The 25,947-nt window shown below is 40.2% G+C and overlaps 2 protein-coding genes across 2 annotated transcripts in view; both read right to left on the bottom strand.

The window, feature by feature from the left end:
• srcin1a (SRC kinase signaling inhibitor 1a) overlaps positions 1 to 10,856 on the bottom strand; it is a 96,793-nt gene extending 85,937 nt beyond the window's left edge. The window contains exon 1 of the mRNA XM_025064858.1: positions 9,722 to 10,856. Within this exon, the coding sequence (XP_024920626.1) occupies positions 9,722 to 9,743 (22 nt within the window). The 5' untranslated portion in view covers positions 9,744 to 10,856. The remainder of the gene's footprint in view (positions 1 to 9,721) is intronic.
• Positions 10,857 to 18,351: 7,495 nt separating this feature from the next.
• Positions 18,352 to 24,124, bottom strand: arf2a (ARF GTPase 2a). Its single transcript, XM_008329251.3, has 5 exons — positions 23,985 to 24,124; positions 20,841 to 20,995; positions 20,624 to 20,734; positions 20,346 to 20,470; positions 18,352 to 19,977 (listed from the first exon to the last, which is right to left on the bottom strand). The coding sequence occupies exons 2-5, from the start codon at positions 20,983 to 20,985 to the stop codon at positions 19,816 to 19,818; spliced, it is 543 nt and encodes a 180-aa protein (XP_008327473.1). The 5' UTR covers positions 20,986 to 20,995; positions 23,985 to 24,124; the 3' UTR covers positions 18,352 to 19,815.
• Positions 24,125 to 25,947: the final 1,823 nt, after the last annotated feature.

Genomic DNA, 25,947 nt, shown 5'->3' with positions numbered 1-25,947 from the left:
GAGGCGTTAAATTCCTGCGGGAGATTTGTCTAAAAAGAGCACAGGAAAGTGCGCAATTACACCTCGGCGCCGCCACATCCATGACAGATTGTAACTCAGCGCTCCTGCTGGAAAACCAGCGGCCTGATGTACGACACGAACGCTCGCCGAGCGTAACATGTTGTTTATCAGTGTGGAGGGAATCTGATGACTAAGTGGACGGCGGGCACATTAACTACAGAGGTGGAAGTGTGAATGTAGAATGTTACAGACGCAGATGGCCAACTTTTGGGTTAGAGGATTTATCAAAACAAAATAAAGGATGCAGTATCTCTGAGGTAGAGGTGTTTCTGCACAAATACCAACATGCAGACACACTGTTCTTTAACTATTGTGTGGTTTTTTTCCTATTGTCATTAATTGCTGGTGGTCTGCTTCAGGGCTGTCTCAGCAGCCAGCACCAGTAAGCCTTCTGTTTCCTAGTTACTGAGAGAAGAATACAGGGCTTAGGCTCCTCTAATCTTCTAGAGGTCTGTCATTTGAATGCATGGTTAAGATGATTTCTTCCTCCTGATTGGCACTCATTGCCATTAGCTGCATTGCTAATGGGAAAAAAGCAACCAGAGCATGATTGTAACGTTAGCTTACTGTTATTATAAGGCTCAAATATCTAGTAAAAACACAGGCTTCCATGCAAAGCAGGTGAGATAGTTTTCTTCTGGAATAAATAGATAGGACCCAGACAGAATTTGGTAAGTTTTGCTGTTGGCAAGAAAGTTGAACAGGTCAACTAAATATAACAAAGCATCTATCCAATCAGATTTTGAGATGTATCATAGTATATGATATAGAATATATTTTCATTTTTTAAATTGAATTTCAATGTTTAGGCTGTAAGATTAAATTGTTGTTGTGGTTTGTTTTTAACACAGGTGACAGTTCCAATTGTGTGTATATTTAATGCAGTGGTTTATAGTCCCCTGATTTAGCTTAGGGAATCTCTTTGTCTGTATGTGACCCTGTGAGCTACATACAGTACAGACACTGAAGAGGACTAAGCAGGATTTAGGGTGTAGTAGTCCGTTTCAACAGATATCCAATCTACTTGAAACCATCTGTCAGCACTTCACCTGATGTCATTTAAGAGTAGTAAACACCGCACGAATACGATCACACAGTGATGTAAATGCAGTTCGTGTCGTTTTTAAAAACACTTCAGGCCTCACCCCGCAATCACCCCATAAATATTTATTCCCAACGTGTCCACCGAACAAAACACAACAGGAACTAGAGCGGGCGAGATGACCTGCATCTTCTATGTTTAGACTACCACTGTCATGCTCAGATGAGGCCGAGGTATTTAAATCTGACACCATGTTCCCCCGATTCTGCTGAATAACACAAACCAGAGTGAATGTGCAGCTCTGCTGCTATTTTAGATACAACTTCAACACCAAGTGGAGCTCACGTGGACGTTCCACTCTCGGAGAACGGAATATCGTACGAGAAAAAAACGCAAAGCATCTCTGCGCAGTTCTGTGGAAAATAACGGCTGTGTCACTCCGAAATTCCGAAATAGAAATGGTCGAAAGAGAAAATAACCACGGCCGTATGTGCCAGTTTACGACATCCTATACCGGTGGCGTTTTCGTCGTCACATCACCGTTTCTCATGAGTTTATCAAGAAAGTCTTTCATCATCGTCCCATCATTCCGACTTACAGCTTTTGCGATGTTTAAACAAATGTCGTGTGAGGAGTTGACGAGCGGAGTGGACGATTACGTTGTCGCGCGATGCTACACCAGCAAGGCGGCTTTGTTTACATTCACCAGCTGTACGCCATTTTGGATTGAGCTACATTTTTGTTTGTGTTGTTTATTTTGTGCACTTTATTTTTATTATTTTTAGGTTACATTATGATGTTACCACTGCGTTAGCGTCAATGAGTGACGTAGGTACTTATGTACAGCATAGGAGATCTGATTTACTATACTATTAGCATCTGCGTTATGGCAGCATTTACTGTTGAGATTCAGCGCTGCTCCTGTGTGACTTTTTTTTATCTCCCTCTCCTCCTACCCTGGGTAGAGAGTGAAAAGGTCAACACTGTTTGCCCTTTTAACGGTTTGCGCAGCGAAAACAGATGATCTTTAGTTTTGACAGTCGGTCCATTAAAAGTTATTACGACGCACATCTGTGATCACAGCGAAACGAGCAGCAGGTCCGAACCGGTTCTGCGCTCCTCGTGTAGTTAACTTCATTTGGTAACGTTGTATTTATAAAGCCGGAGCATCTGCTGCACTGTTCCCAGGACCAAAACGCAAATACAATACCATCCACCGACAAATACGTAAGTAAAACCCTGAGTTCCGATGGATTTTAAAAGTAAACTGTATCAGAACACTTCGATCTTCACTGGACAGTTTTATGAGTCCACTCCCCAAAAACCTCACAAACAGAAAAGTTGACCTTGGCGTCAGATGTGCAGTTGTCATTATTGCCGTTACATTCCAGAGGCACCAGTGAACTCAGATTGTATTTTTTTTTTCCCTTTTTCATCACGACGCACGGCTGTGCTACAGAGTCTCCATTTAACAGAGAGCCACTTTTGATCTAGAGTTTATTTTGTTATGTCTCGGTGCCGAACACTTTAATGCGCAAGCGGATGTTTTTATGAGCAACGAGACGGAGCTTTCAAGCAGAACTTCAGGGCAGCAGAACTTTCCCAAGCCGTCGCTGTGGACCAACTAAAGCTTTGTGAGCGGAAGGGATAATAAAGTAAATATTGGCCTTGTGGGTCCACAGCCCACTTACTTACTGCAGGTACAACATGTGGCACAGGCCCAAGTGGAAACGGTTGTTTATTTGTGAGAGGAGGGAAAGGAACGTGACCAGGTAAAAGCAAAGGTGGCGCTAACGTCCAGCTTTACAGAATAATGTTTTAGCATCAGTGAAAAAAAAAGATATTTTTACGTAAATAAGGTAAAAGCAGTATCAACTATCCGTAGAGTGTCGTCTGCCCTTTAGCATTGACTGACTGAAACAGACTGAAGTGCCTAAGTACTATAATCCATGCATTAGCCTAGCATACGCTATGTCGTTATGGGTGTCTCTTTTTGTTTAAATGGAAAGGACAATAACAATAACATGACCAAATAGTCTGATATTATGGATACAATTATTCATTTAGAGCAGGGGTGTCAAACATAGGGCCCGTGGGTCAAAACCTGCCCGCTTGATGAATTTTGAAAATACAAAAACATTCCATGTTCGGGATGTTTTGTAAAATTATATTTCGTTAAATATGAAGATTTATTTCATGTACTTTTTTTTTGCATGAAAAGAAAAGTTATTTATAGGAAATTATGATACGATTGTACTGTTTCTGGCGAAAAAGTGATTTTCTTTTCTTTCTTTTTTTTTCATCCTAAAAGGAGCAGCTTGGGTTGAGCAGCACGAAGATAAATCTGAGAGGCACAGTCGTGACGGTTTGACGTGTCGTCAGGAGAGATTTTGTATACAGCAGAGTCTGTCAGGCAGGAGGAGGTGATAGAGAACCCTGGGAAGATCTGTGGGTGTAGAGATGGTGGAACATAAAGACTTGAGATTGGTTTAACAGCTGAAAAGGGTAAGAAAAGGTTGAGATGGGAGCAGATAGACTGCCGGCTGACTCCTGACAGATTTTGTAAAAATGTCTTTGATAGCTCGTACACGATCTCTCCCCGTTAGTTTTCGATTCGTTTTTTGAACTCTATGCACAAACGAACGATGAGTGCAGGGAGCTTTGAATATCGAACGACATGTTTGGAAAGCAGCAACACGGTGGCATACGATGTTCAAACACTGGTGCGTGCGCCTATGTCCCAAAAACAGGCTCATTAGTGGATGAAGTCGATCAGATATTCAACATCAGGGGTCACCAACTAGATTTGTTGGCGGGACAGATTTTTTTTTTTGCTGGACAGACACCTTCAGGGCTGGACACAAATAAAATGAAAAAAAAAAACAGATTTTTGGCTAACATTATTATCGGTGTTTATTTCAGAATCCAATCGCGGATATCGGATGGCACGGCAGTTCTGCTAATTAACGATCGCTACTGCACATTAACCATCTACTCACACTGTATAGACCAGGGGTCCCCAACCCCCGGTCCGCGGACCAGTACCAGTCCATAAGTCATTTGGTATTGGGCCGCAGTGGGACACAGTGAAAAAATTTACTTAATTTAAACTAATTTACTTCATTCAAAGAAAATCCAGTCATATCCATTTAATGTCTTTAGTTAAAGATAATCTGGCAATGTTTCAAAATAAAAGGTCATTCAGACTGTGATACAAACAAAAAGATGTTTTATTTTGAAATTTTAATGATCCTTCGATGCTCAGCACCTTGATACCAGTACGTAGTAACGGGTGGTACTGGCTCACTAGTCCTTGGAACATGGGGTAACAAAGGTTAGGGACCGCTGGTATAGATGTAACTACTACTATTATTTGATTGATTATACAAACTTTTCATTTCTCAGGTTAAGAAACTCTGCTGCCTGGACTTTACTAAATGCTTTTTAAGCTCCCACGGGCCACACAATACGGCTTGGCGGGCCGCACTTAGCCCCCGGGCCTTGAGTTTGACACGTATGATCTACATTGAACAAAGGGTCAAAAGGTGATATTCATCCAGGTCATGTTATCCAAACACGTTAGAAAAGGGCACTACGCTGCTCATCACTGCTGCCGTGCAGTCATCATGACAATCAATAACAGGGAGTGGTAGTGGAAACACATTTACCAAACACGTGTGTATGTGAAAAAAAAAAAAAAAAAAACAACATGCAAAGACGTCTCTCCTCCATTTTACTCCACATCGTTTTCCTCCTCAATGTCCAAACGCTGCGTGTAGGTAAACGTCCCTTTGTGTGCTGATGCAAAGCAGATATTTGCACACGCGCGTGTTTTGGTTACGTATGTAAATATCAGCCCTGTTGGCTTTACAAATTGCTCCGACAAGGGCAGTGCACAAAGCAAAGCTATTATAGGAAACGGCATACCAGGCTGGACGGCCAAGTCTGGCATTTTCCCTATCACATATCATACAGCCATTATGTGCTTGACCTCATTCGTGGGCACAAACCCGTGCCCATGAATATGTGGCACGACTGGAAGTCCGTGTAATGTCTCAATGGTGTTGTTTTTAGCTGGTTAACTCCAACATCTCCACCACTCCGCTCACTGCAGGGTCAATGTCCTCCAAATATGCATCTTCTCCTATGTCACAAAACATTGCATCATCGTCGGCCAATCATGAGGCAGCATGTGTGGGGCTTTGTGTGGCACAGACCAGGGGAATAAGCAGGTGCACTAAGCACAAACCGTAGACGGAGGGGATGTGGGCTGCTGCCAACAACAGATGCCTGACAGCAACAAGCTAACGTTCACAACAACAAATTTGTGATTCACAGACAAATGAACCCAAAGAAAGGCAAGTACATGAAGACTGTCTGATGAACATCACAGCACGGGGCACCTGTCTGATGAACAAAGCCGAACAAAGAGGTGGCTTTAAAAAACTGAATTGCATTATTCGTAGCTTTAATTAATTTATGTTGAGTCACAACGCTTAATTTAATCCAACGTGGGCACTGATGTGGAGAGAAAAAAAAATGCCAAAAATTTCATTTTGAAAAAAATCAAAGAGAAATTTGTTTTCAGAAAATCAACTGTTAGGATTAGACTTCCTGCATTTTCATGTTGAAATACTTCTAGGAGCTACGCCTACGCACGAATGTGTCTTTAGATTGGCCGGTGCTCACGCTGCTGCTTGATAAAATAAGATTACAGCATTACTTATTAGTTTTATTATTAATTTCATACAAGGTCATGTCCTTGTTACTGCAGCAGTAGAAAGACATAAGATCTCCATATTGTTAAATAGTGTAAAATAGCATTTACCTAATAGGAATCGGAAAATAAAACAGGTAAGACATATGGAAAAAAAAATACCGCAATGTCTGGACTATAAGTCACTCCGCAGTATAAGTCACAGCAGTGCCCCCAGCGGCCGTCAGCATGAAAATAATAAAAATGTAAATTTTTAGTTATACAAGAGCAGCAGTTACTGGTACACAAATTGCATCAGTGCCCCGGCTGTCAGCATGAAAATAATAAACATGTAAATGTTTTGTGGTACAAGAGCAGCAGTTACTGGTACACAAGCCTAGAGTGCCCTCTAGTGGCCGTCAGTGTGAAAACAACGTGGAATTATATATTTTAATATATAAGTCACACCTTAGAATATGAGTCGCAAACCTAGCCAAAGGATGAAAAAAATGTGCAATTTATAATCCGGAAAATACAGTAATAAAAATCTTCTTCACCACAGCACAGTCGTGTCAACGTGAAACAATTCAAGTTGCCAGTAAATATTGAGCGTAATAGACGGGGTTAATATAAGGCAAGGCATATTTTACAGATTATTCCGAGATAGCGATCGCACGAGGCCCGACTATAAGGTCAGAGAAAAGACGGAGACAGAGTGACTTTGGTCGCACAAAATGCCAAGGCAGGTGTCAAAATGTTGAACATGATTTAAAAGATATCAGTAAAAGTCAGTTTATTTTCCGAGCGTTTGCAGTTCTAGCAGACATAAATCTGAGCTAATCTTAGCTCGTACTGAGCCTAACACACACACAGAGAGAGAGAGAGAGAGAGAGAAAAAGTGAGAGAGAGAGAGAGAGACATAAAAGCACCTGAATCTGCTACACCACGTGGCAACATGACAACACCCATCCACTCTGCAGCAGGCTAATTCACAGCTTAATACTCAATGCTGTGTAATCTATTCTTTATGCTTTAGCCTAACAGCGTGAACAGCGTGAACTAGTACAACTGATGTAATGGGCTTAAAGGAGATGCATCTATGAGCCGTGATAGGCCGCGCCAATCAATTCATATTTCTTTGCCAGCTAGCGCCGCTAAGCTAAACTTTGAAGCTTGGAGTATTTTTTTTTTTTTTACACCAAGCAGAAATAATTCAATCAGTAAGTTTGTTATCTCTCGTAACAAATTGCATTCCTGAAGAGCTTCATACATTATTTAAAAAAAAGAATTAACAAAATGGATACTTTTAAGCCAAATTAAAGCTCACCCTTCAAATACACATCTCTCATCCCACAAGAGTTTCACTAACAGAAGACAAAATCCACATTAAGGACAATTTAGCAGCAGCGAAACACCCAAAAAGACACGTCTAACAAACGCAGACTGATGCTAGCGGTCTCGCACCACTGCTGCTTTAATCTTGGATTGTTCTGTTACGAAGTAGCAGGAACATAAACCTCAAAGGAAGCAACAGGCAGCAGGATCTAGTGTTCAAATACGTGTGAGCATTTGAATCGCGAGGCACAGTCAAACCCTGCCCCTGTCAATCATAAATACACCTGTATTTCTACACCACTGGACAAACGGATAACTGTACAGTCCAAAACCGATGGGAAAAACATACACTACTGATGCAGTGTTTGCTGACAATACAACTAACGAAGGACAAAAGCAGATGTCTGACAGGTAAAAGTGACCAATAGAAGATTCTCCATTTTCTTTTGATACCATTCAAGAACATGTGAGCTATTCTTCTTCGTGCATTCCTGTTGCTTCCTATTCAGATGCATTGAATATTCTTCTTCGTGCATTCCTGTTGCTTAAATCATTTAACAGCTACATTTTCAAATCACCACATGTCCAACCGACCAGAGAATTTAATATAATCAAGGGATTCAAAATGCAAACGCCCAACAGTTAAAACGTACCTCCTGTCACTATATCATGGCCAAACGAGTTCAAATGGCTGTTTACTTTACCACTGCCAAGAATTGAAATTGTTCTTGTTTTGTTTTTGTTTTTTTAGCGACTCAACAAAATGTCCACCTTAAATCATTCATACCCTAACTCACCTGTCAACCGACGAGGCAACTCTTTTGTACTCCTGTGTTGTTTAAAACTTCCCTTCATTTTTCCCAGGTCCTTCATCCCTTCTGTCTTTCTGTCTGTCTCACTCCGTCCCTCTACTATAGCCAGATTGTCCATGGGTGCAAATGCCGGCAACAGGAAAAGGGAGGAGGAGAGAGGTAAAGGGTGAGGCAGAGGGCTTGGTTTTTCTCGATTGTTACAGCTTATTAATAAACATGTGTACTCCGTGTATCAGCAGATAACTACTAGGTTTTTTCCAGTACCTGGCAACAACACAACAACAAAGCTTGAGAAACCCGAGAGGAACAACAGGTTGCGGGTTCAATACCGCTCTGACCCCAAAGTCCATGATGGGGTCCGTATCATTCTTCAACATTTAATTTTTAGCCTCTGCTGAAGTCAAGAGGCATTGACGTACGTAAGGACGACCAGAACCAAGTACTAAATACTGCAAAATAATCATTTAGAAATGCTTGACATCATATCAACATCTTTTGAAAATGACATTTTTTGAAAAATGAAGAAAAAAATAAAACACTTACAATTACCGAAATAAAAATTACGCGAAAATGTCCCCCGTCTAATTTGTTGCCCCTGTAGGTGAAACAGTGTCATGGCAGCAAACACAATAACCCGACAAAAAAAAAAAAAAACTGTTTCAGTAGGTGCAAGACATTTGAGAGTCGTTAGCACCCGAACTGTACGACGTACAGAATTCAGAGTTTTCCGAATGTAACCCACACTGTGTCATTTGAACAATGTGTTAACACATTATCAAGGTGTAATAGTTCTGATGTTCCGGCCTCAAGGACAAATCTCTATATCGGTCTTACTTTTACCTCATTTTCGTCCTCTTAATCTTACTCAGAATTTTACACACCTCTTAAATTGTGAACGTGTAGACAAAACATTGGTTTATATAGAGAATAAAGTATAAACTATGACTGTTTGGATAACTTACTCTCAGATAAATATGAGCTTTTTCTTAAGGGAGCAACAACCAGCCGAGTTAATTTTCAAGAGTAGGTTTTTGGCAACTAAAGAGTCAGGGGGAAAAACAGAGTGAGAGTAGAGTGATAAAGTAAATGATGAGGGAAGGTGAGAGAGAGGGGGGCGAGATAGAGAGAGAGAGAGACTCATGGGGGGAAAGAGAGCTGCACAGGAAGGAGTTGACCCACCCAATCATCCATTTACACTACCCTCCCCCATCCATCCCATATCTGCACCAGTATCTTTTTTTTTTTTTTTGTAAATCAACATATCTGGATTCAACTCCAGATCCCAATGTTCTACTTCTCTATTCAAAAATACTGGCACACACCCAGACACCTCAGGCACTGATCACTTCTCAGAGGTCACCCATGTGGCTCTGAGCAGCAACTGCAATACAAAAAAAAAAAAAAAAACTCAGCAATGAGCCCGGGATAAAAGCAGCGTTCTCCTGGCACCACCTTCTATCACACCTTCACCCACCAGCACCACCTGCTCCACTGATGATGGCACCGTTGTTCCACAACTGCTCCCACCCATAGCGGCTGAACCCCAGCGTCCCCAGCATCTAAATGATGAGAATACCACTCCCCCGACCTGCAGCCCATTGACTGATGCTGCTGCCCTTCAGCCCGACTCTCCTCCAGTGATGCTGCTCACCGCGAGCCCTCAGCCCAACCCCCCATCAGAGGAGCAGCAGCAGGGCTGGCTGGCTGCACGGCACCGCCAAGAAGACAAAAAAAATACCTGCTACACATGTACGCAAGAAGATAAGGTTGACATGCCTTGGGATGGTGCATTGCCCATGCTGCGACACGGACCGCTGCAGCTGAAAGTGATCACGTTTCCTGTTTCTCCCTCCTCTTTTTTCTCCGTTCCTCCTCCTCCACTTTCCTCCTGGTGTCCCCCTTCTTCCTCGCTTGCTGTTCTTCACAAAGGCACTCTCTCACTCTCTCTCTCTTGCTCCTTCCTTGAGCCGGGTTCCTGCGCTCTCTCCTGTTCCACTCCTCTTCCTCTGCCGCCTTGCTCTCACTCTGGCTTTTTTTCCCCCTCGTCTTCCACAATAACCTCCTTCTAGAGATGGCTGTGGTCCAGCTCCTGACAGCACTGCGCGTGTGTGGCTGCTAGCACGTGAGTGTGTGTGTGTGTGTGTGTGTGTGTGTGTGGAAAGGAGAGGTAGAGCGGTAGAGCCGGGCTGCCAGAGTGTATAGCACAAAGTGAGAGCCAAAGGTGTTCTGGAGCTTCCCAAGTCTACGCCTGGAGAGACTCTGGATGCCGGTGCAAAAAAAAAAATTTAAAAAAAAAAAGCTCAGCTCACAGCTAAAAGTGAAGCACAGATTTTGATAAATTCCTACTCTCTCACCCACACTCTCTCACTTGCTCCTTCCATACCTTATTTCCTCACTACCACAAATCTCTCTCTCTCTCTCTCTCTGCCTCTCTCACCCTTTCTCTCTTAAAGATACAGGCAGCATGCTGCATTGTCAGATGCCTCTGGCACCTCTGATGATATGGTAATAAAGGGGAGTCCAGGGACACGGTTCTCTGCGGGGGGGGGAGGTCGGCGTCGAGCCTACTAGCAGGTGGGGAAGCGAGAGATGCTTCGAGCGTCAAGTGTACCATAAATAGGAGCTGTAACTGGGGATGCTGGTGAGCGAGTGAAGGTAGAAAAACACCACAGAACACATGAAACATCCCCAAGTGACACCAAGAGCCGCTCGTGATGAAGCAGGGCTTGAACAGGTTGGCATGGCGATGATGCGAGGGGCGCAACAGGAGGGCAACCCGAGCATCGCGGCTGCTCTGAAACGCTGGAGTAACGTTGGACAAACGCGACCCTTAATGTCACGCCGAGTACACCTCAATCTTAGATCTGCCTACTGACCATCAGTGAAGAAGAAGACAATACAGACAATAATGCAATAATCACGATTAATCGTGATTAGACATGGTGGATTGAGGTAACTCAACGTTCCTAAACATGGAATAATTCATAGAGTTGGTGCATCTTCGTGAACCTCGTGGGCATAAAGACAACATTGACAAAACACCATAATTGTATCCATAATTCACAGCAATCTAAGCGTGGAACTTAGCGCCCTCTCAGTAAAGAAATAACAACAGCACTTAGTAGATATTTGAGCAGTATGAAAAAAAAACAGTATCAAAATAATCACGTACGACAATATCACAGCAGGTCGTCATTGAAAAAAATGAGCAACAAGTGGTTGGTAATAGGGATGTCCGATAATATTTTTCCGACCGATATAGTCCGATGTTAGCATAATTATTTAATATCCGTATGAATAATTATCGTTTTTTCCTAAACCCGATAACGCAATGCCTGGGTTTTTGCAAAATTATGTGTGCCCTAAAAAATAGTTTTGGGACAAAACGGCTGTATATGAAAGTGAAAGTCACTAGATGGCAGCATTGCGGCTCATTTAATTAATAAATAATGAATAAATAAATATTCCCAGGTCTATATCGGAATCGGTTGATATCGGACGTTAAGTGTTTGAACAATATCTGCATATCTGATATTGCCAAAACGTTGACATCGGACATCCCTAGTTGGTGATATACAGTAAAACAGATGGAGGGAAATTTTTGTTTAATACAGAGGCCAGTAAAAGTAAAGGGTGTTGCTGTCAGAAACAGTCAAACTGTTTTTGCGACATTCTACTGCACGCTGGTGAATTAGTACAACAGGAACTTAGGGAGGAAGAAACTGGAACATGCCAGGAGAGGAAGAGATAAAAGAGGATGCAGGGCCTCTTAATGATGAGAGTGATGAATAATACATGGTCAAGATACTCACACTGGCCTGTCCATTAGGTCCAGCTGGTTCACACTTTGAAGAAGAGGGAACGGAGTGTGTCAGTCCACGCAAGTCAAGAACAAGCTGGCCAATCTCTGAAAAAGTACAACGTTGTTTATGGTTAACATGATATGCAGTGCCGACAAATACAAGGGTCGCAAGCCCACGTTGGGGGTTCCCAACCCCTGGTCCAGGGACCGGTGCTGATCTGTAGGTCATCTGGTACCGGGCCGCAGTGGGACACAGTGAAAAAAGGTACTTCAGTTTTACTAATTTACTTCATTCCAAAATAATGCAGTCATATCCCTTTAATTTTTTTTTTCATTCAAAGATAATCTGTTCTGTAGGTCATCTGGTACCGGGCCGCAGTTGACACAGTAAAAAAAAAGTTTTACTAATTTAAAGATAAACTTTAACGACACTTTACAGGTTGTACCATTTACTTTCTGACCTAGTAAATAATAGGTTGTACCATTTACTTTCTGACCTAGCCACTTAAATAATCTGGAGGCAAACCCACAACACCCTGGTTAAGAGACAATTTGTCCTTTTTAGAGTTGCCTCTCTCGTAACACGAATTTATGTTAGGTAATACAATTATTCTGCTTAAAAAAATAATTATTTTATTTTTTGTAAATATAATAATAATGTCGAAATTGTCATGTTTCAACATATGGGCAGATAGACTGTATTGTATATCTAATACTGTCCATCCATTTATGATTTTTTTAATCGTGATTAATCATGATTAGTCGTGAATTATCGTTCTGAATCGTCAATCGCAATTATTCGTCATCGATCAAAGCTACTCTGTCCATAGTCAAATTTTAAATTTTAATCACTTCAAGGCCCCTAGTGGTAACCCATGCCTTCCAATAAGAAGATCACTAGTTTTAATCCCCTTTGAAAAACACACAGTAGTCATTTAATTGCACTTTCTGAAATGAGCACAGGTTTGACCGTAGACGCGAGTGCCTACTTCGAGTCATAAAAAAGTACACTAATGATAATGAGAGTTCAGAGGCACAAACCAGATTAAAAAGCAAATTGGAAAAATCATAAATTATTTAGTGTTGTTCTGTTAAAGCAGAGTGGTGAACAAGGGCAATAACTGTTTAATGCAAATTAAAGTCGTTTTTTTTTTTTTTTTTGCTGTTTTGTTGTTGCTATTTAGGAATATTATACTGCCCAGAAGGGCTTGTTACTATTTATACCAAACGGTCTCATGTTTTAATCTGATTATTTTTCAAGCAGTCTAAAGAAGGAAGGATATTTCATTTGATTCTATTGTTTAAAACTTCATTAGTCAAGGCAAGGCTAACGTGGTTAGAACCATGTATGCGAAAACGTATTGATAATTTTGGGGCACAGAATGATGATTAATCATTTTGTGACCTCATAAGGTACCAGACTGACACATTAAAAATTCCTGACTGAAAATACAGACTTGGGCAACTAGCGCCATGTAAAGGGGCCACAGAAAAAATTTCAGGTTTTTTTCCAGGCTTACGCAAGAGCTGCGTAAGTGCGTATGGTATCAGCTGGAGACACCAGATATTTGTTATGCATAAGAAATTCAGATTCAATATGGCTTTCGACCACATGGAGGCAGTAATGTACCAGTCAGTTCTTTAACAAGGTCTAATATATAGAGAGAAGAAGGCAGACCCCATCCAAATACAAATCAAATAGACTGAGGTCAAAAATTGGTTAAGAACCATTGACCTAGACCAGCGGTCCCCGACCTTTTTTGTACCAATGACTGGACCCGTAACATCACGCCATCATTGAAGGATCATTACATTTCTCTGAATTATGTAAATTAGTAAAACGGAAGTACATTTTCTCTGAATTAAGTAAATTAGTAAAACTGAAGTACATTTTTTTCCGCTGGCTCCCACTGCAGCCTAGTACCAAATGACCCACGGACCGGCACCGGTCCCCGGACCAGAAGTTGGAGACCCCTGTCCTAGAACATGATTTAAATTGATGTTTAGCCTGCATAGAAATTAACAATAAATGTAGCTAACCAAAAATTGTATCCATACATTTATTCCCAGTCCCAAATTAGATCCAAGTACAACATCATCAACTCTCGACTCCAATATGCTACACAACAGTCTGCAACAGCACGGACACGCGCCGCTGAAGAAAACGGCAGCGGAGAATAAAAGGGTTCCAATGGCACGCGTTGCCTCGGGGTTCTTGACAAGATAGATAAACACTGCAGAGCTCCAAGTCGCTGAGCTAGCAGCTTTGTGGCGATCATGAGCGCACTTTGACTGCTAATAAAATTTACATCTGCTGCTGCTGCTGCTGCTGCTTAAACACCTAGTGTGGAAAACTGACAATGCTGCACAAAAGCCACTTGGTGGAAAGGTGATTAGCGTCACTGCTGTTGAGCCAAGAGGTCAGTGGTTAAAATCATGGTTGGATAAATCACAGGACGACCTCCACCATGTCACCACCAGCAGGCGCTCTAACAACGGTCGATAAACCGTCTTTGTTGGGTGTTTTTTCTGTAGTGATGTTTGCTCTGTTCCTGAAACTTGACACTGGAGGTTCAAATTGCTGAGTTAGTAACTCTGTTTGGAACGCACTTCGTCCCATAAAAATTACATTGCTACTTTATTGTTGCTACACACACTGTATATACTGTATATATACGGCCTGAGGCCAGATGGTGGAGCGATCAACATTAGCTGCCTTACACCCAGCTGCTCAGTTATTGGACTGCCAGTTAGGCCAAAAAGAAAGTCACACCCAAACTATTTCACTTATTATTGTTGAAGAAACACAGACGTTGGTTTATGTTTGGGTTGCCAGGTTGGCTTTCTGCTTTTGTGTCATCATGGATTTAGGAAACACATTGCTCCAAAGGTTTGATTTGTCAAACAGTGTGAGTAACATTCAGAAATGTTTCTCTACATAGGGTGTAACGTCTTGTGTATTTTTTTTCTTGGGTGTTTGTTGTTAATCTGATTTATGTTTACGGCACAGACTACAAGAAGAATCTTAGTTGAGTTATTTTTTATACATTAAAAAATTGTATTTATTTTTTAAAAATATAACTTTGGTTGTAAGAACATCACTCCATCTTTAAGGTGTTTGGATTCACGACGTGAAAATGGCACCAGGTGGCGCCGAGGACTTCACAGTCATTCACCTGAATTATTGCAGTATCATTGAGTAACTTCTATCTGTGACACATCTTAAAGACAAAGATATCAAGCATAAATATGTCCCTAACCTTTTGCACAACAAATTGCTTGTCATAGTACAATAATTAAAAACAAAACACAAAAATAATGTTAAATGACACCACAGATTTTGAAAGATATCAAGCTCATAAAATGGTTCAACAAGGTGAGAGTCAGCTGATGCAGTTAACTTAAATTTGCCACGTCACATACCACCAAACAAAAATATTTGCATTAACAAATATAGTGGTCATTTAGCTACAACGTACACCCATTTTATGGCCTGATTAGTTGAACACAACGCAGATATACTCACGGGAATTGAGGAAAACGCAGGAAGAGGAGTTTCACTCTTTTTTGTCATGAAAGAGTCCAATCCAATCCAGTGTCGAATCAAGAACTCAAACTTCATAAACCGTGACCAAAAGTGCAAATCAAAGCTACAGGAAATGAGCAAATCAGGCCAATCAAAAGGGAAACTTGATCCGAACAAACCATTATCCAAAATCCAATGAGAACAAAAGTAACAAACAAAACAACCGAACAGAGCAGCAGCAGAGGAACTCAGCACCTGAACCACCAGAGGTGAACTCACCAGGAGCTAATTCGGCAGGGGGAGGGGCTAAGGGAGGAGCTAAGTGAGGTGACCACAGAGTTGTGTGCACTACCTTCAAATGACCAGTGGCTTGTTGTAAATAGTGAGGCTGATATTTTTCTCTATTTTGGCTCCACCATCTGATCCGACTATCATGTTTGAGGCTCAGCAACAGCATCAAATCAACATTGGCCTCTCATATTTGGGAATGGGAGATACAATGATGCCTAACTGGAATAGAAATGAAATCCCAGCCATCTGGTTGGGAGGTGACATCTTCCTACCCTAGTGATAAACTATAAAAAATTGAAATTTTTCATTAGCTAGCTACTTAAAATAATGCACATAAGACTTAATTAATATATATACTGAGCTATATCGCCACTCCCTGATACATATATTGTCATAAACTTTGTTATCATCTACTGAGAAACCACAGTTCAGTGAGGTCAGCAGTGAACTCGTAAACACGCGTTTACTTTGCCATGTGTGGGTGGATTGTCAGAATCTAACCTCCCACCCTGCTGAGCACCTTCTGTGACTTTTGCACGCCAAGAACCGCACACACACACACACACACACAGTGAAACTTTACGAGCACGAAAGATAACAGTAGAATCTATATCTATGATTTTATCACTGCAACGTTTCTTTACCGATGCGTAACATTATAATTGGACATCACGGCTAACTGCTGATTGGTTAATACAGAAACATCTAGTGCTGGGCCTCAGCACTCTTTATTATCAGGGGGACTGAGGTATTTAGATCATTTGGTTCCAAGAGGGTTTCAAGAGTAGAACATGAGGCGGGGCTTGTTTACCAGTCTACTTCGCTGGAACTCACCCCTGCAGTGTGTGTGCGACTCAGTTTGAGGCTGCCACGGCCGTGGACTGCTAGTCCGAGCGCAAATCAATCAAACAAATCAATCCCCTGTAGGAGAGATGATCTAAAACGGATGTTTCGTGCACGTCATTGCTTTCTTTTATGCTTATTGATCAACTTTTGGTATGATTTAAAACAACATAAGCTGTGATTTCACGTCCTAGGAAGGATCCGGCAATCCCTAGAGAGCTGCAGGTCAAAAGGTCATAAGCAGGTTTTATGCTTTTTTTTCTGGTTTTATTTATCATCAGACTGAGATCAATAAAAGGTGCAGTGAGTAAACAGCGACCGGCATTCGTTGACCAGGAGAAAATGTTCCAGCCCAGCAGCACCGAGTTAAGATCACTTCATTTTTATAAAACCGAAAGCGAAAATAAATGACCACTGATCAAATTTCTACGCCGAGCGTCTTGTAACCGAAGCCAAACTTAACCTGTATCGCTCTATTTCTCCGTCCTGCTCCCTCTGTGTAGCACATCAATTACTTACTATAAATACATAAGGTGCCGTTTCCCCGGAAACAACTCCGTCGAGTGTTAGCTACCTTGAATATAGAGTGAGCGGGAAAGGAGGGTGAAGGTGTATCCCCACCAATTGCAATCTTTTTTTTTTAACAGTTGTAGCACATTAGATTATTTTTTTATAATTATTATTTAGAATTGTATTATGTGAGTCTATTGTGGCTGAGCTTATGTTGTCTCTCTTACTATACATGAGGAGCCATGCATTTAGGGTAAGTATTTGCTATTTGTTTCCTGTTTATAATTCACATTTTACGACACTAAATACTTGTTTACCTCAAATGATATCCTGTAAATGTAGAATGTATGTCCACGTAAACTAAAGTACGTAGCACAGAAGTGGGTCACAGAGCCGTTTTGAATGAAAAAGCGTCTAGACTCCGTTGTTGATTTAAGTGTAATACTGAGCCTCTATTGCCCTCTAACGGACAGAACTGCAAGCTGCACTACTTCAGTAATCTATTTTTTAATTATAAAACCCCGTAACTTTACATTTTATTTAATCTTTGAGGGGAGGCTGGTATTTTAACATTTTTGTAATAGTAAATAAATGATAATTAAATAAAATAATTGATCATTTTTAAACGAATTGGAGTATTAGAGCTTGTTTTAAAACAATCATAAAAAATATAATGTATTTAACGCACATAATGTATATCATGTTAAAACCTGCATTATTTTCATTGACACCATTGCTTTAATTTGCCAAAAACTCCGTGTTTTTTTTCAATGAAACCACTGACTCTTTACTTTCACCTTACATTTGATTCCAGTCCGTTCTTTAGGATCAGGCAGCCCTACTGCCTAAACTTAAGTTAACACACAACATAAAACCATCTTCTGACTTCTGTCACCTTCCACCGACCTCACTACATCAAATACCTCCAACAGCGCTTAGATTTTGCCAGAGCACTTCCTAGGTTTACCCACAACTCCACACTCAAAATACAAACTGACCATCACAAAAAGGCACAAGTAACCAACATTTATCACTCCTTCGGACGACACGACTCTGAAGTTTCTCACCCGCAACACAATGGACAACTATATGCCTATTCATTGTCTGTGTGACCTGACCGCTAAACCTCCAAGAGCTGACTCATGAAGGGCATACAGCCGAATGACTTCCCTTTTTACTTTAAAGACTAGTGCTGTGCAGCTCTTTAAAAGGACAAGCTGAAAGAAACTTCTTCTTCTGCTAAGGTTGACTACTTCCAGGAGCATTTAAAGGACAAATAATAAATATTTCAGAATTATTGCCCCAACTAGTGGCATAACTGTTTTTACCCCTTAGCGTGACTTTCCATACTAGCTTGATTTCACTTTTTTTTGCCAGTAAATCCGGTCCCTCAGCGACCCCTAACAGACCAAGAAGTTGAACGTCTGTTCAGAATGTGTACAATAGAGATCTCTTTATTACAGTGCATTTATCAGCTGTTACATTGGATTTAAAAAAGCATAAAAAGCATCAAGAAATACATATGCACATGCCATGTCATTTGTACAGAAACTGTCTCGAAAAGTTAAAGCTTCACATCTGAACACGGGTAGGTGGATGCAGTTCCCTCAAAACACATCTTCTTACATTAGTATTATATACATTTGTATTTCTTGCCATATGCCTAATTAGGTAAGTAATGCATCTACAGATGATTAAGGAAAATATCATAATGGAAAGACACAGAAAGCCGAAAACATAATATGGGGAAATGTTTACTTCAGAAGTATCAACAGTGTCAACATCATCTATACTCATGTCAAGGTTGCCTTTGATTTAACCATAGGACGACGTCAGGATCAGCGTGTTAGGTGGGGAACTACATGACATTGTACAAGCCGTGTTAGAGCCGCCTGAACAGAGCCTGAAGCACAGAGTTTTTCTACACTGCAACGTCCAACTGTTTAGTCGAGAGGACACGTTTCTCCTCGGAGGCCCGAAATAAAAAAGATGACAACCCAGTGGTCGCCAGACAAACCCTAAATCAATCTCGGTGGTCCCAAAATAATTTTAGTTAGAAGGATATACACACCTACCACAGCAGCTCATGCTGGAGTTAGTCAGGTCAGGCATGCATCGACAGGAATTAAAACACAAGAAATAAGGAAGATAAGACATTAACCAAAAGAACAAACGAGAGATAAAACAAAACCACAATTCCACACAACACCAGAGTGGGAGCAACTCCTGGAAGCCCTCGTTCGACTGATAATTAGAAAATGTTATTATGAATGTTGGATGATTTAGTAAAAAAAAAAAAAAAAAATCAGACAAGATGAACAGATCAACACTGAAAAACTAAAATTATAGTTAAATGTCCTGTTGCTGCTGCTGAAATTACAATATGCTTATAAATAAAAACAGACTTCACAGAATGTCAGATCATCTTGAATGTCAGACGTTTTATTTAAAGAAATGTGTACTTACACATCACCTTCGCAGCATGAGTAAACCTTCCCCCCCCCCCCCCCCCCCCCAAGAGGCTTTAATGCCAGAAGCAAGTGTTCTTTTTAACAAACATCTGTAACAGAGGACAAAGACTGGTAACTTTTGGGTGGACAGACGGTGGACGTCAGGAGAGTTGTTTGAGGAACGGTGATGAAGGCACAGCAGGGCTGCTCCCACTCTATTCACACATGTACACAGACAGTCATGCCTTCGTTCATTCAAGAAAAAAAGACCCATACAGTACATAGATGCAGGGGAGATCTGACATATGGTCCCACCCTTCAGGGGATAGATAGAGAGAGAAAGAGAGGAGGGGAGGGAGGGGTAAAGAGGAAGGGAGTACGTTAGACTCAGACAAGTGTGACCTCCCGTGACACTGTAGAGATGAAAGAAAAGAAGAAGTGACGCTGATCATTTTGCATTCTTTAGCTGGACCGAAAGCCAGTCGAGGCCGTCGTAGAGTCCATCACCACTGGTTGCACATGTGGCCTGGATGTACCAGTTACGATTGCGCATGTTGTGTAGATTCAGCTTGTCCGTGATCTCAGCCGCATTACAGGCATTGGGCAGGTCCTGTAAACGGAAAACACATCATATTGAACAAATCGTGTAGTATAATAACACGTGATCACGGTTCGATCCATAAATCATGAAGACTGCGCCAAAGATTTATAATAATGGCACAATACCAGTGAACATATATGTAAATTAGGATCCCACCTACAGGAAACAAGACATTATCAATTTTCCTTGTAAATACAAGTACAATCAAGAAAACCATAAATATACAAGACAATGACATTTGTCGGTGAGCTGTCATATCATATCATCAGGTTATATCAAAAAGAAACTTTGGTAATAACCCATATCATTACATCAGGTTATATCAAAAAGAAACTTTGTTGCACTACTACTACCAGTGAATGGGAATACATATGTACCTGTTTGTTTGCAAACACAAGTAGCGCAGCATCTCTGAGCTCATCTTCAGACAGCATCCGACAAAGTTCATCCTTAGCCTCACCAATTCTCTCCCTGTCATTACTGTCTACGACGAAGATGAGGCCTGAAAAAGAGAAAGAAGCAGAGTGTTTGTGAGGAACGTGTGCACTTGTCATGTGAGAGAGAGAGAGAGCAAAAGAGAGTGGAGCGATAAACCATTTTCTGGTGTTATTCCAACATGACTCTGAAGATGTGGAAACACCAGAGAGCTCCTTACCCTGTGTGTTTTGGAAGTAATGCCTCCATAGGGGCCTGATCTTGTCTTGGCCGCCCACATCCCACACTGTAAAACTAATGTTCTTGTATTCCACTGTCTCAACATTAAACCCTGAACGCGGAGACAAAAAAAAAGACAAAAAGGTTAATTTCACGAAAGAGTTTTGAAGCTGTGTGGGTCAGTAAAACAAATGTAAAGATCTGTAGAAAGGGCTCACCAATGGTAGGGATTGTGGTAACAATTTCTCCTAGTTTGAGCTTATAGAGGATAGTAGTCTTTCCAGCAGCATCCAGTCCTACCATTAGGATTCGCATCTCCTTCTTTCCAAAAAGTTTTGCGAAGGCGGAGTTAAAAATACCCATTTTACCTTGCCTAAAAAAGACAATGTAAAGTTAGTAGGTGGTCAAGTTTTACTGTTCAACCACTTTAGGTTGCTGCTTCTCTGTTGATCTTAACAAGCAAATTTGGTTCACAGTTCATTGTACATGCGCTTACCTAATGTTAGCTATCAGTATATACAGTGCGAAGCATTCAAACCTATATGCTTGTAAAGACTTTTACTATTTCTGTTTCCAGTGAACAGGGATGACAACCATTCCATGATGACGTTGAAGAGAAAACACTCTTTTGTTTGCTAATTTTGGCTTAAAAGTTTTTGTCTCGCTTGGGAAAGAGCAGGTCACACTGGAATAAAGGGTGGAACATTGTGGCTGCATTACTCATGTGTAAGCTGAAACCTAAATCTGCTGGGAGGCTGATGACAAAAATTCCATCACACTTTGCCTGCCCACATAGGGATGTGCACGACATGGAGTTTACAGATGGTTTTCTCTCTTCCTATGCTATCCATCAAAAAGTGAATAACCTACAAAAAAGCTACAGGTGTACAGCGTACAATAAGCTAGCATTATAAGTTAACCAGCTAAATAATATTACATTTCCACTGTAGTATGGAGCACATGTCACGTGTTTAACCTTTACTACAAAAAAACAGATAAAGCAAATGTACAAATGGAACAAAAAGTGAGAAACCGAAAGTGAGCATTTATAGATAGTACTTCAGCTGGAACTTTAATTCTGGTTCAGGACAGGAATTGAAGGAAAGGGTAAATAACCCTTATGCGACAGTATTAAGCACTGCTTATTAATTTGTAAAAAATTGGAGAAGAAATAAAAATAAATACATAACCAAAAATAATAACCTAGATTGTCTACATCATAACAGACTGTATTCTTTTTAGGCAGTATAAAAAAACTGTAAATTTACCATAGCAATAAAACAATATTTATGACTATTGTGATGCATTTGAGTATTGTGTCTTGTTTAAAACAAAAACAAAAAACTATACGAAAAAATAATCTAATGACAAAAGAATTAGGTAACTTCATTAATTAATAATTTCACAGTGAAAGGTGAAAATTATTCAATTTTTACCAAAGATACTGAACTTTCTTATAGTTGACACAGAGGACTATGGATACACTGATACTAGTGTGAGTATGTATCAGACCCAAAACTTTATTAAAAATTCTTATTCTTGTAGTTAAAAACATGCACCTATCCAGTAACCCAACACTCGGTAACAGCTTTTCATCACAACCAGCTGCGCACCAGTCAGCCAGTCTAGTGTTTTCTTACTGCAGTTCAGTGTATCATTACCCTCATGGGTAGTTTATTTAAGCAGAACATCAATGTCAGCAGTTTGTAGGCATTTAAAAAATTAAGGACAAAGACAGGGGCAAGGATTACTGTAAGATTTGTTTTGTAATGACACAAGCAGTATAACAAAACACGTGTTGATGCATTATAGCTCCATATAAGCTAATGTTTCTTCAGCTTAACAGAGAAGATAGATGAAGCATTTAAATGGTAAAACAGCACTTTAGCTTCAGCTAGTGAGCGTAAGCTACCTCTTTTGTTCTCCAACATAAACAGCATGCACAAAATGATCAGTTGCATTACTAGCAATTTGTGTAAGCGGTCAGTCACCAGCCATGCCAAAAACTGGCCAATAACCACTGGCCGATTGTTGCACCTCTACTGGACAGCAAGAGCCAGTGTATTAAAGACAGGCATTATTGGTGAAACCACTGTTCAGCTTGCTGCGTTCACTATGCAGAGGGTTTTAATTTGTCTTTGTTCTTTATTATCATTTGATCCTTAGTTTTACTGATAAACTGTATACTGTCAACAGTGTCAACAATGGACATGCCTCAGTTAGCCTAAAAATGCCTATATTGGGCAACTGGACATTAATCTGAAATAATACTAAAACAAGACATAAGGTTAACAGCCATGACAGATAAGGTTAGATAGGCTACAAGTGAAGTAAACTAAATGAATGCACCACTGTGTAAACGTGCAATAACAACTTATGCTTTCCTATTTGTACTTCATTCAACCACCAGTAAAGTAAGCATACACTCAGGTGCTCAGACAAATACAGATGACTTTATCCAATGGCTTCCCTGTTGAGTAAACAGGAATAACAAGTTCTTGTTAAAAGGATACAAGAGGATTTGGGTGACATAGAGGTTAGTTTTAGAATACATGTGGGTTATGTGTTTAATAAAACTACATTGTTGTTGCCCAGGAAAAAATACACGTCTACTATTACTATGACTACTAAGCTACTAATATCCACTGTTCAGGTTTTCTGTATTCTTTTATGGTGGTATGTTCGTATTTTATTGCACATATTCTCCTGTTGTTGTGGTGCTGTACTGCTGCTGGAGTTTAATTTCCCCAAAGCGAACTCCCAATAGATTAATAAACTTGTATCTATCCGTCTGTCTTTCTATCTAATTGCGAGACGTCATGTATCGCACCTACACATCTTCTGCCGGGATTATCTGCGGTTTCTGTGAAAATTGTAATAACAATAAAAAAAAGCACGGATTTCATTTTATAGATTTTGTCCAAGTTTATATTTTACACAGCAGTTGGCATGCTATACACGTTTGAGTACTATTAAGGAAACATGAACTGATCTGAATAATTGATAACCAAATAGCAAAGAGCTGAAAGCTAGGCTAGCTCATTTAATATTGACACAGTGCGGTTTTAAATGTAAATAAAACTATGGGGCTATGATGTGCTTTTGATTAAAACTGCCACGCAGCGTTCCGACATATTTGCTAAATGACATATTTATTATCTACTGGAAAATGTTTTAAAACTTCTTACGCTGGGCTAAAGTTTAACTGCTAAGGAAACATAGAACTAACTTTTAACAATTGTGACCAAACTCTGCCTCCCGTTATCGACAAATTTTAAAGACAAATGTCCTCTTCATTCGTTTAAATTTAAGTATCTTATGGTTAAATCAGATATGCTATGCTTAGAAGATAAAGTTTGTACCTTTATGTTGCGCCTCTCAACCCTCTTGTGCTGTTCCTGTTTGACAACAAAATGGCGTCTGTCGGCTTCGTCGTCGTCGTTTTCGTGGTCGTCATCCGCCCCTTTGTCTTCTTCGTTGTGTTTATTTTAGGTCTTAAAAGCAGCAACATTGCACTTTACTGCCACCAAAGGTGTATATTGTGAGTGCAGGGATTTTTTTCCCAACGACTGATGAAGTATGACATTTTACGTGATTCCATTATGTAGCTTTTCAATTATGTTAAAAGATGAAACAACACTTGAACAGGTACGGTTTCGTTTATCGATCTTTCCTGTTCAGTGTTGCAAATAATAAAACATCGAAATAATATACCACTTGCCTAAAATAATTGTGTTTTGAAGAATATTTAGTTAGATTTAACTTTGAACAATCTGCTTTCAAAGCATGTTATCAAAGACGTAGAATATGCGTAGAATATGTCCTGTCTTTTTATGGTCTGAGAAGGAAGACTTCCTGTCTTAACTTATGCTCTTGGGCTAGATTTGATTTTTTTAAAAACGCACTTGAGGGCGTTCCAACTGCCAGTAAAACCAGTATGAACAGCTTCTAATTTTGCAATCTTACCAGATGCACAGGTTTATAAATAAACATGGCTGGTTGCATAGGCTACTATGATTGCAGAAGAACGACCCCTGAAGGAATCCTACTGGTTTGATAAAGTCCACCATAAGAAAGAAACTAGTCAGTTGACATTTTCTTCAAGATTTTGTACTTTAAAGGTCCAATTTATAAATATTTTTTAAAAAACTCCCCATGAGGATAACTAAGCAAATAAGTATGGGAGATGGCATATAGTGTGACTGACAACACCAAAGGTTTCAAAAAAGTGTTGCGTAATAAAGATGAAAAACACCAGACTATAAAAGACAATATTTACAGTGAAACAGTAAATGTGATAAAAACAAAAATTCAAATTAGAACCCAAATGGGAAGAAAGAATAATTATTACTAAGATAATTTCAAAAGGTAGCCTAGCTATAGCCTAGGTCATTGACTAATTACGAGCAAAACCGGCCGCCTCAAAGTAAATGTTGCAGAACTGCAGTGGGTTGTCTATAGCCTAACTTGCCAACAGGTGGCAATATTATCCCTCCTTAAAATTCTAAAGACAATCTGAAGGTATCAAACACACTGCAGGTGCAGTGGAAAAATAATATATATTTTATATATTTTTTATATATATATGGCAAAATATACTCCACTTATTGGCCCCGACCTAGTATTAGAGGTGTATATGTGAAGCACTGTGTAAGTAGTAACCCCAAAGAACCGAAGAGTTACATGCAAACTACATACAGGGGTATTATTAGTGATCAAACCAGTGATCTATTCGTCTAATTTGGGGAAAGTATGTAAAGAGGTCCAATTTTTAGGATTTAGCAACATCTAGTGGTACAATTGCATGTAGAGGTTGAACTTTATAGCACAACTGTCAACTAACCTACAACGGTGTTTCCTCAAACATTAGTATGCATACTAATGTTGGTTCTTGGGCTCCCCCTGGAGGTGAGGAGGGAACTGGTCCTAATGACGAGCTACTTAGTTGTTAATTGCAGCTAATCCTATTAGGAATAAATAACTTGGAATTGAATTGAACTTGGACTCGAATCACTGCTGACTTTTGAATTTACATATATAAATTATATATATATAGGGCTCCACTGCAAAAGTCGCCCAACGTGGTCGACTCTGTGGAGAAGCTTTAAGCCTGACTTTCAAAAACAATGTAATTACTTCCATCTTCTTTTTTTATTTATCTCCAACTTTACTAAATACCTAAAACTCCTGCTTTAAATCATAACAGAAGACTTGGGTATAGAAGCCGGTCCGCAGCTTTGTCCACCTGGGTGGCGTCACAGTGGGAGGCAACATACAGTAATATGGAGATAGAGACAGTCCAATTAGGGTGCGTTGAAGTGATGT

The sequence above is a fragment of the Cynoglossus semilaevis genome, chromosome 17 (assembly GCF_000523025.1).
Source record: "Cynoglossus semilaevis isolate Cse_v1.0 chromosome 17, Cse_v1.0, whole genome shotgun sequence".
Classification (NCBI taxonomy): Eukaryota; Metazoa; Chordata; class Actinopteri; order Pleuronectiformes; family Cynoglossidae; genus Cynoglossus; species Cynoglossus semilaevis.
Note: the sequence above shows the minus strand (reverse complement) of the source record. Positions and strands in the feature narration are given on the sequence as shown.

What these genes read in the sequence shown, in the direction of transcription:
- arf2a (XM_008329251.3), bottom strand. Translation starts at nt 20,985, where the DNA reads ATGGGTATTTTTAACTCCGCCTTCGCAAAACTTTTTGGAAAGAAGGAG. An exon ending in TTACTTCCAAAACACACAGG is followed by an intron (nt 20,471 to 20,623) that starts GTAAGGAGCTCT and finishes TCTCTTTTTCAG; the next exon opens with GCCTCATCTTCGTCGTAGAC. An exon ending in TTGTGTTTGCAAACAAACAG is followed by an intron (nt 19,978 to 20,345) that starts GTACATATGTAT and finishes TTCCGTTTACAG; the next exon opens with GACCTGCCCAATGCCTGTAA.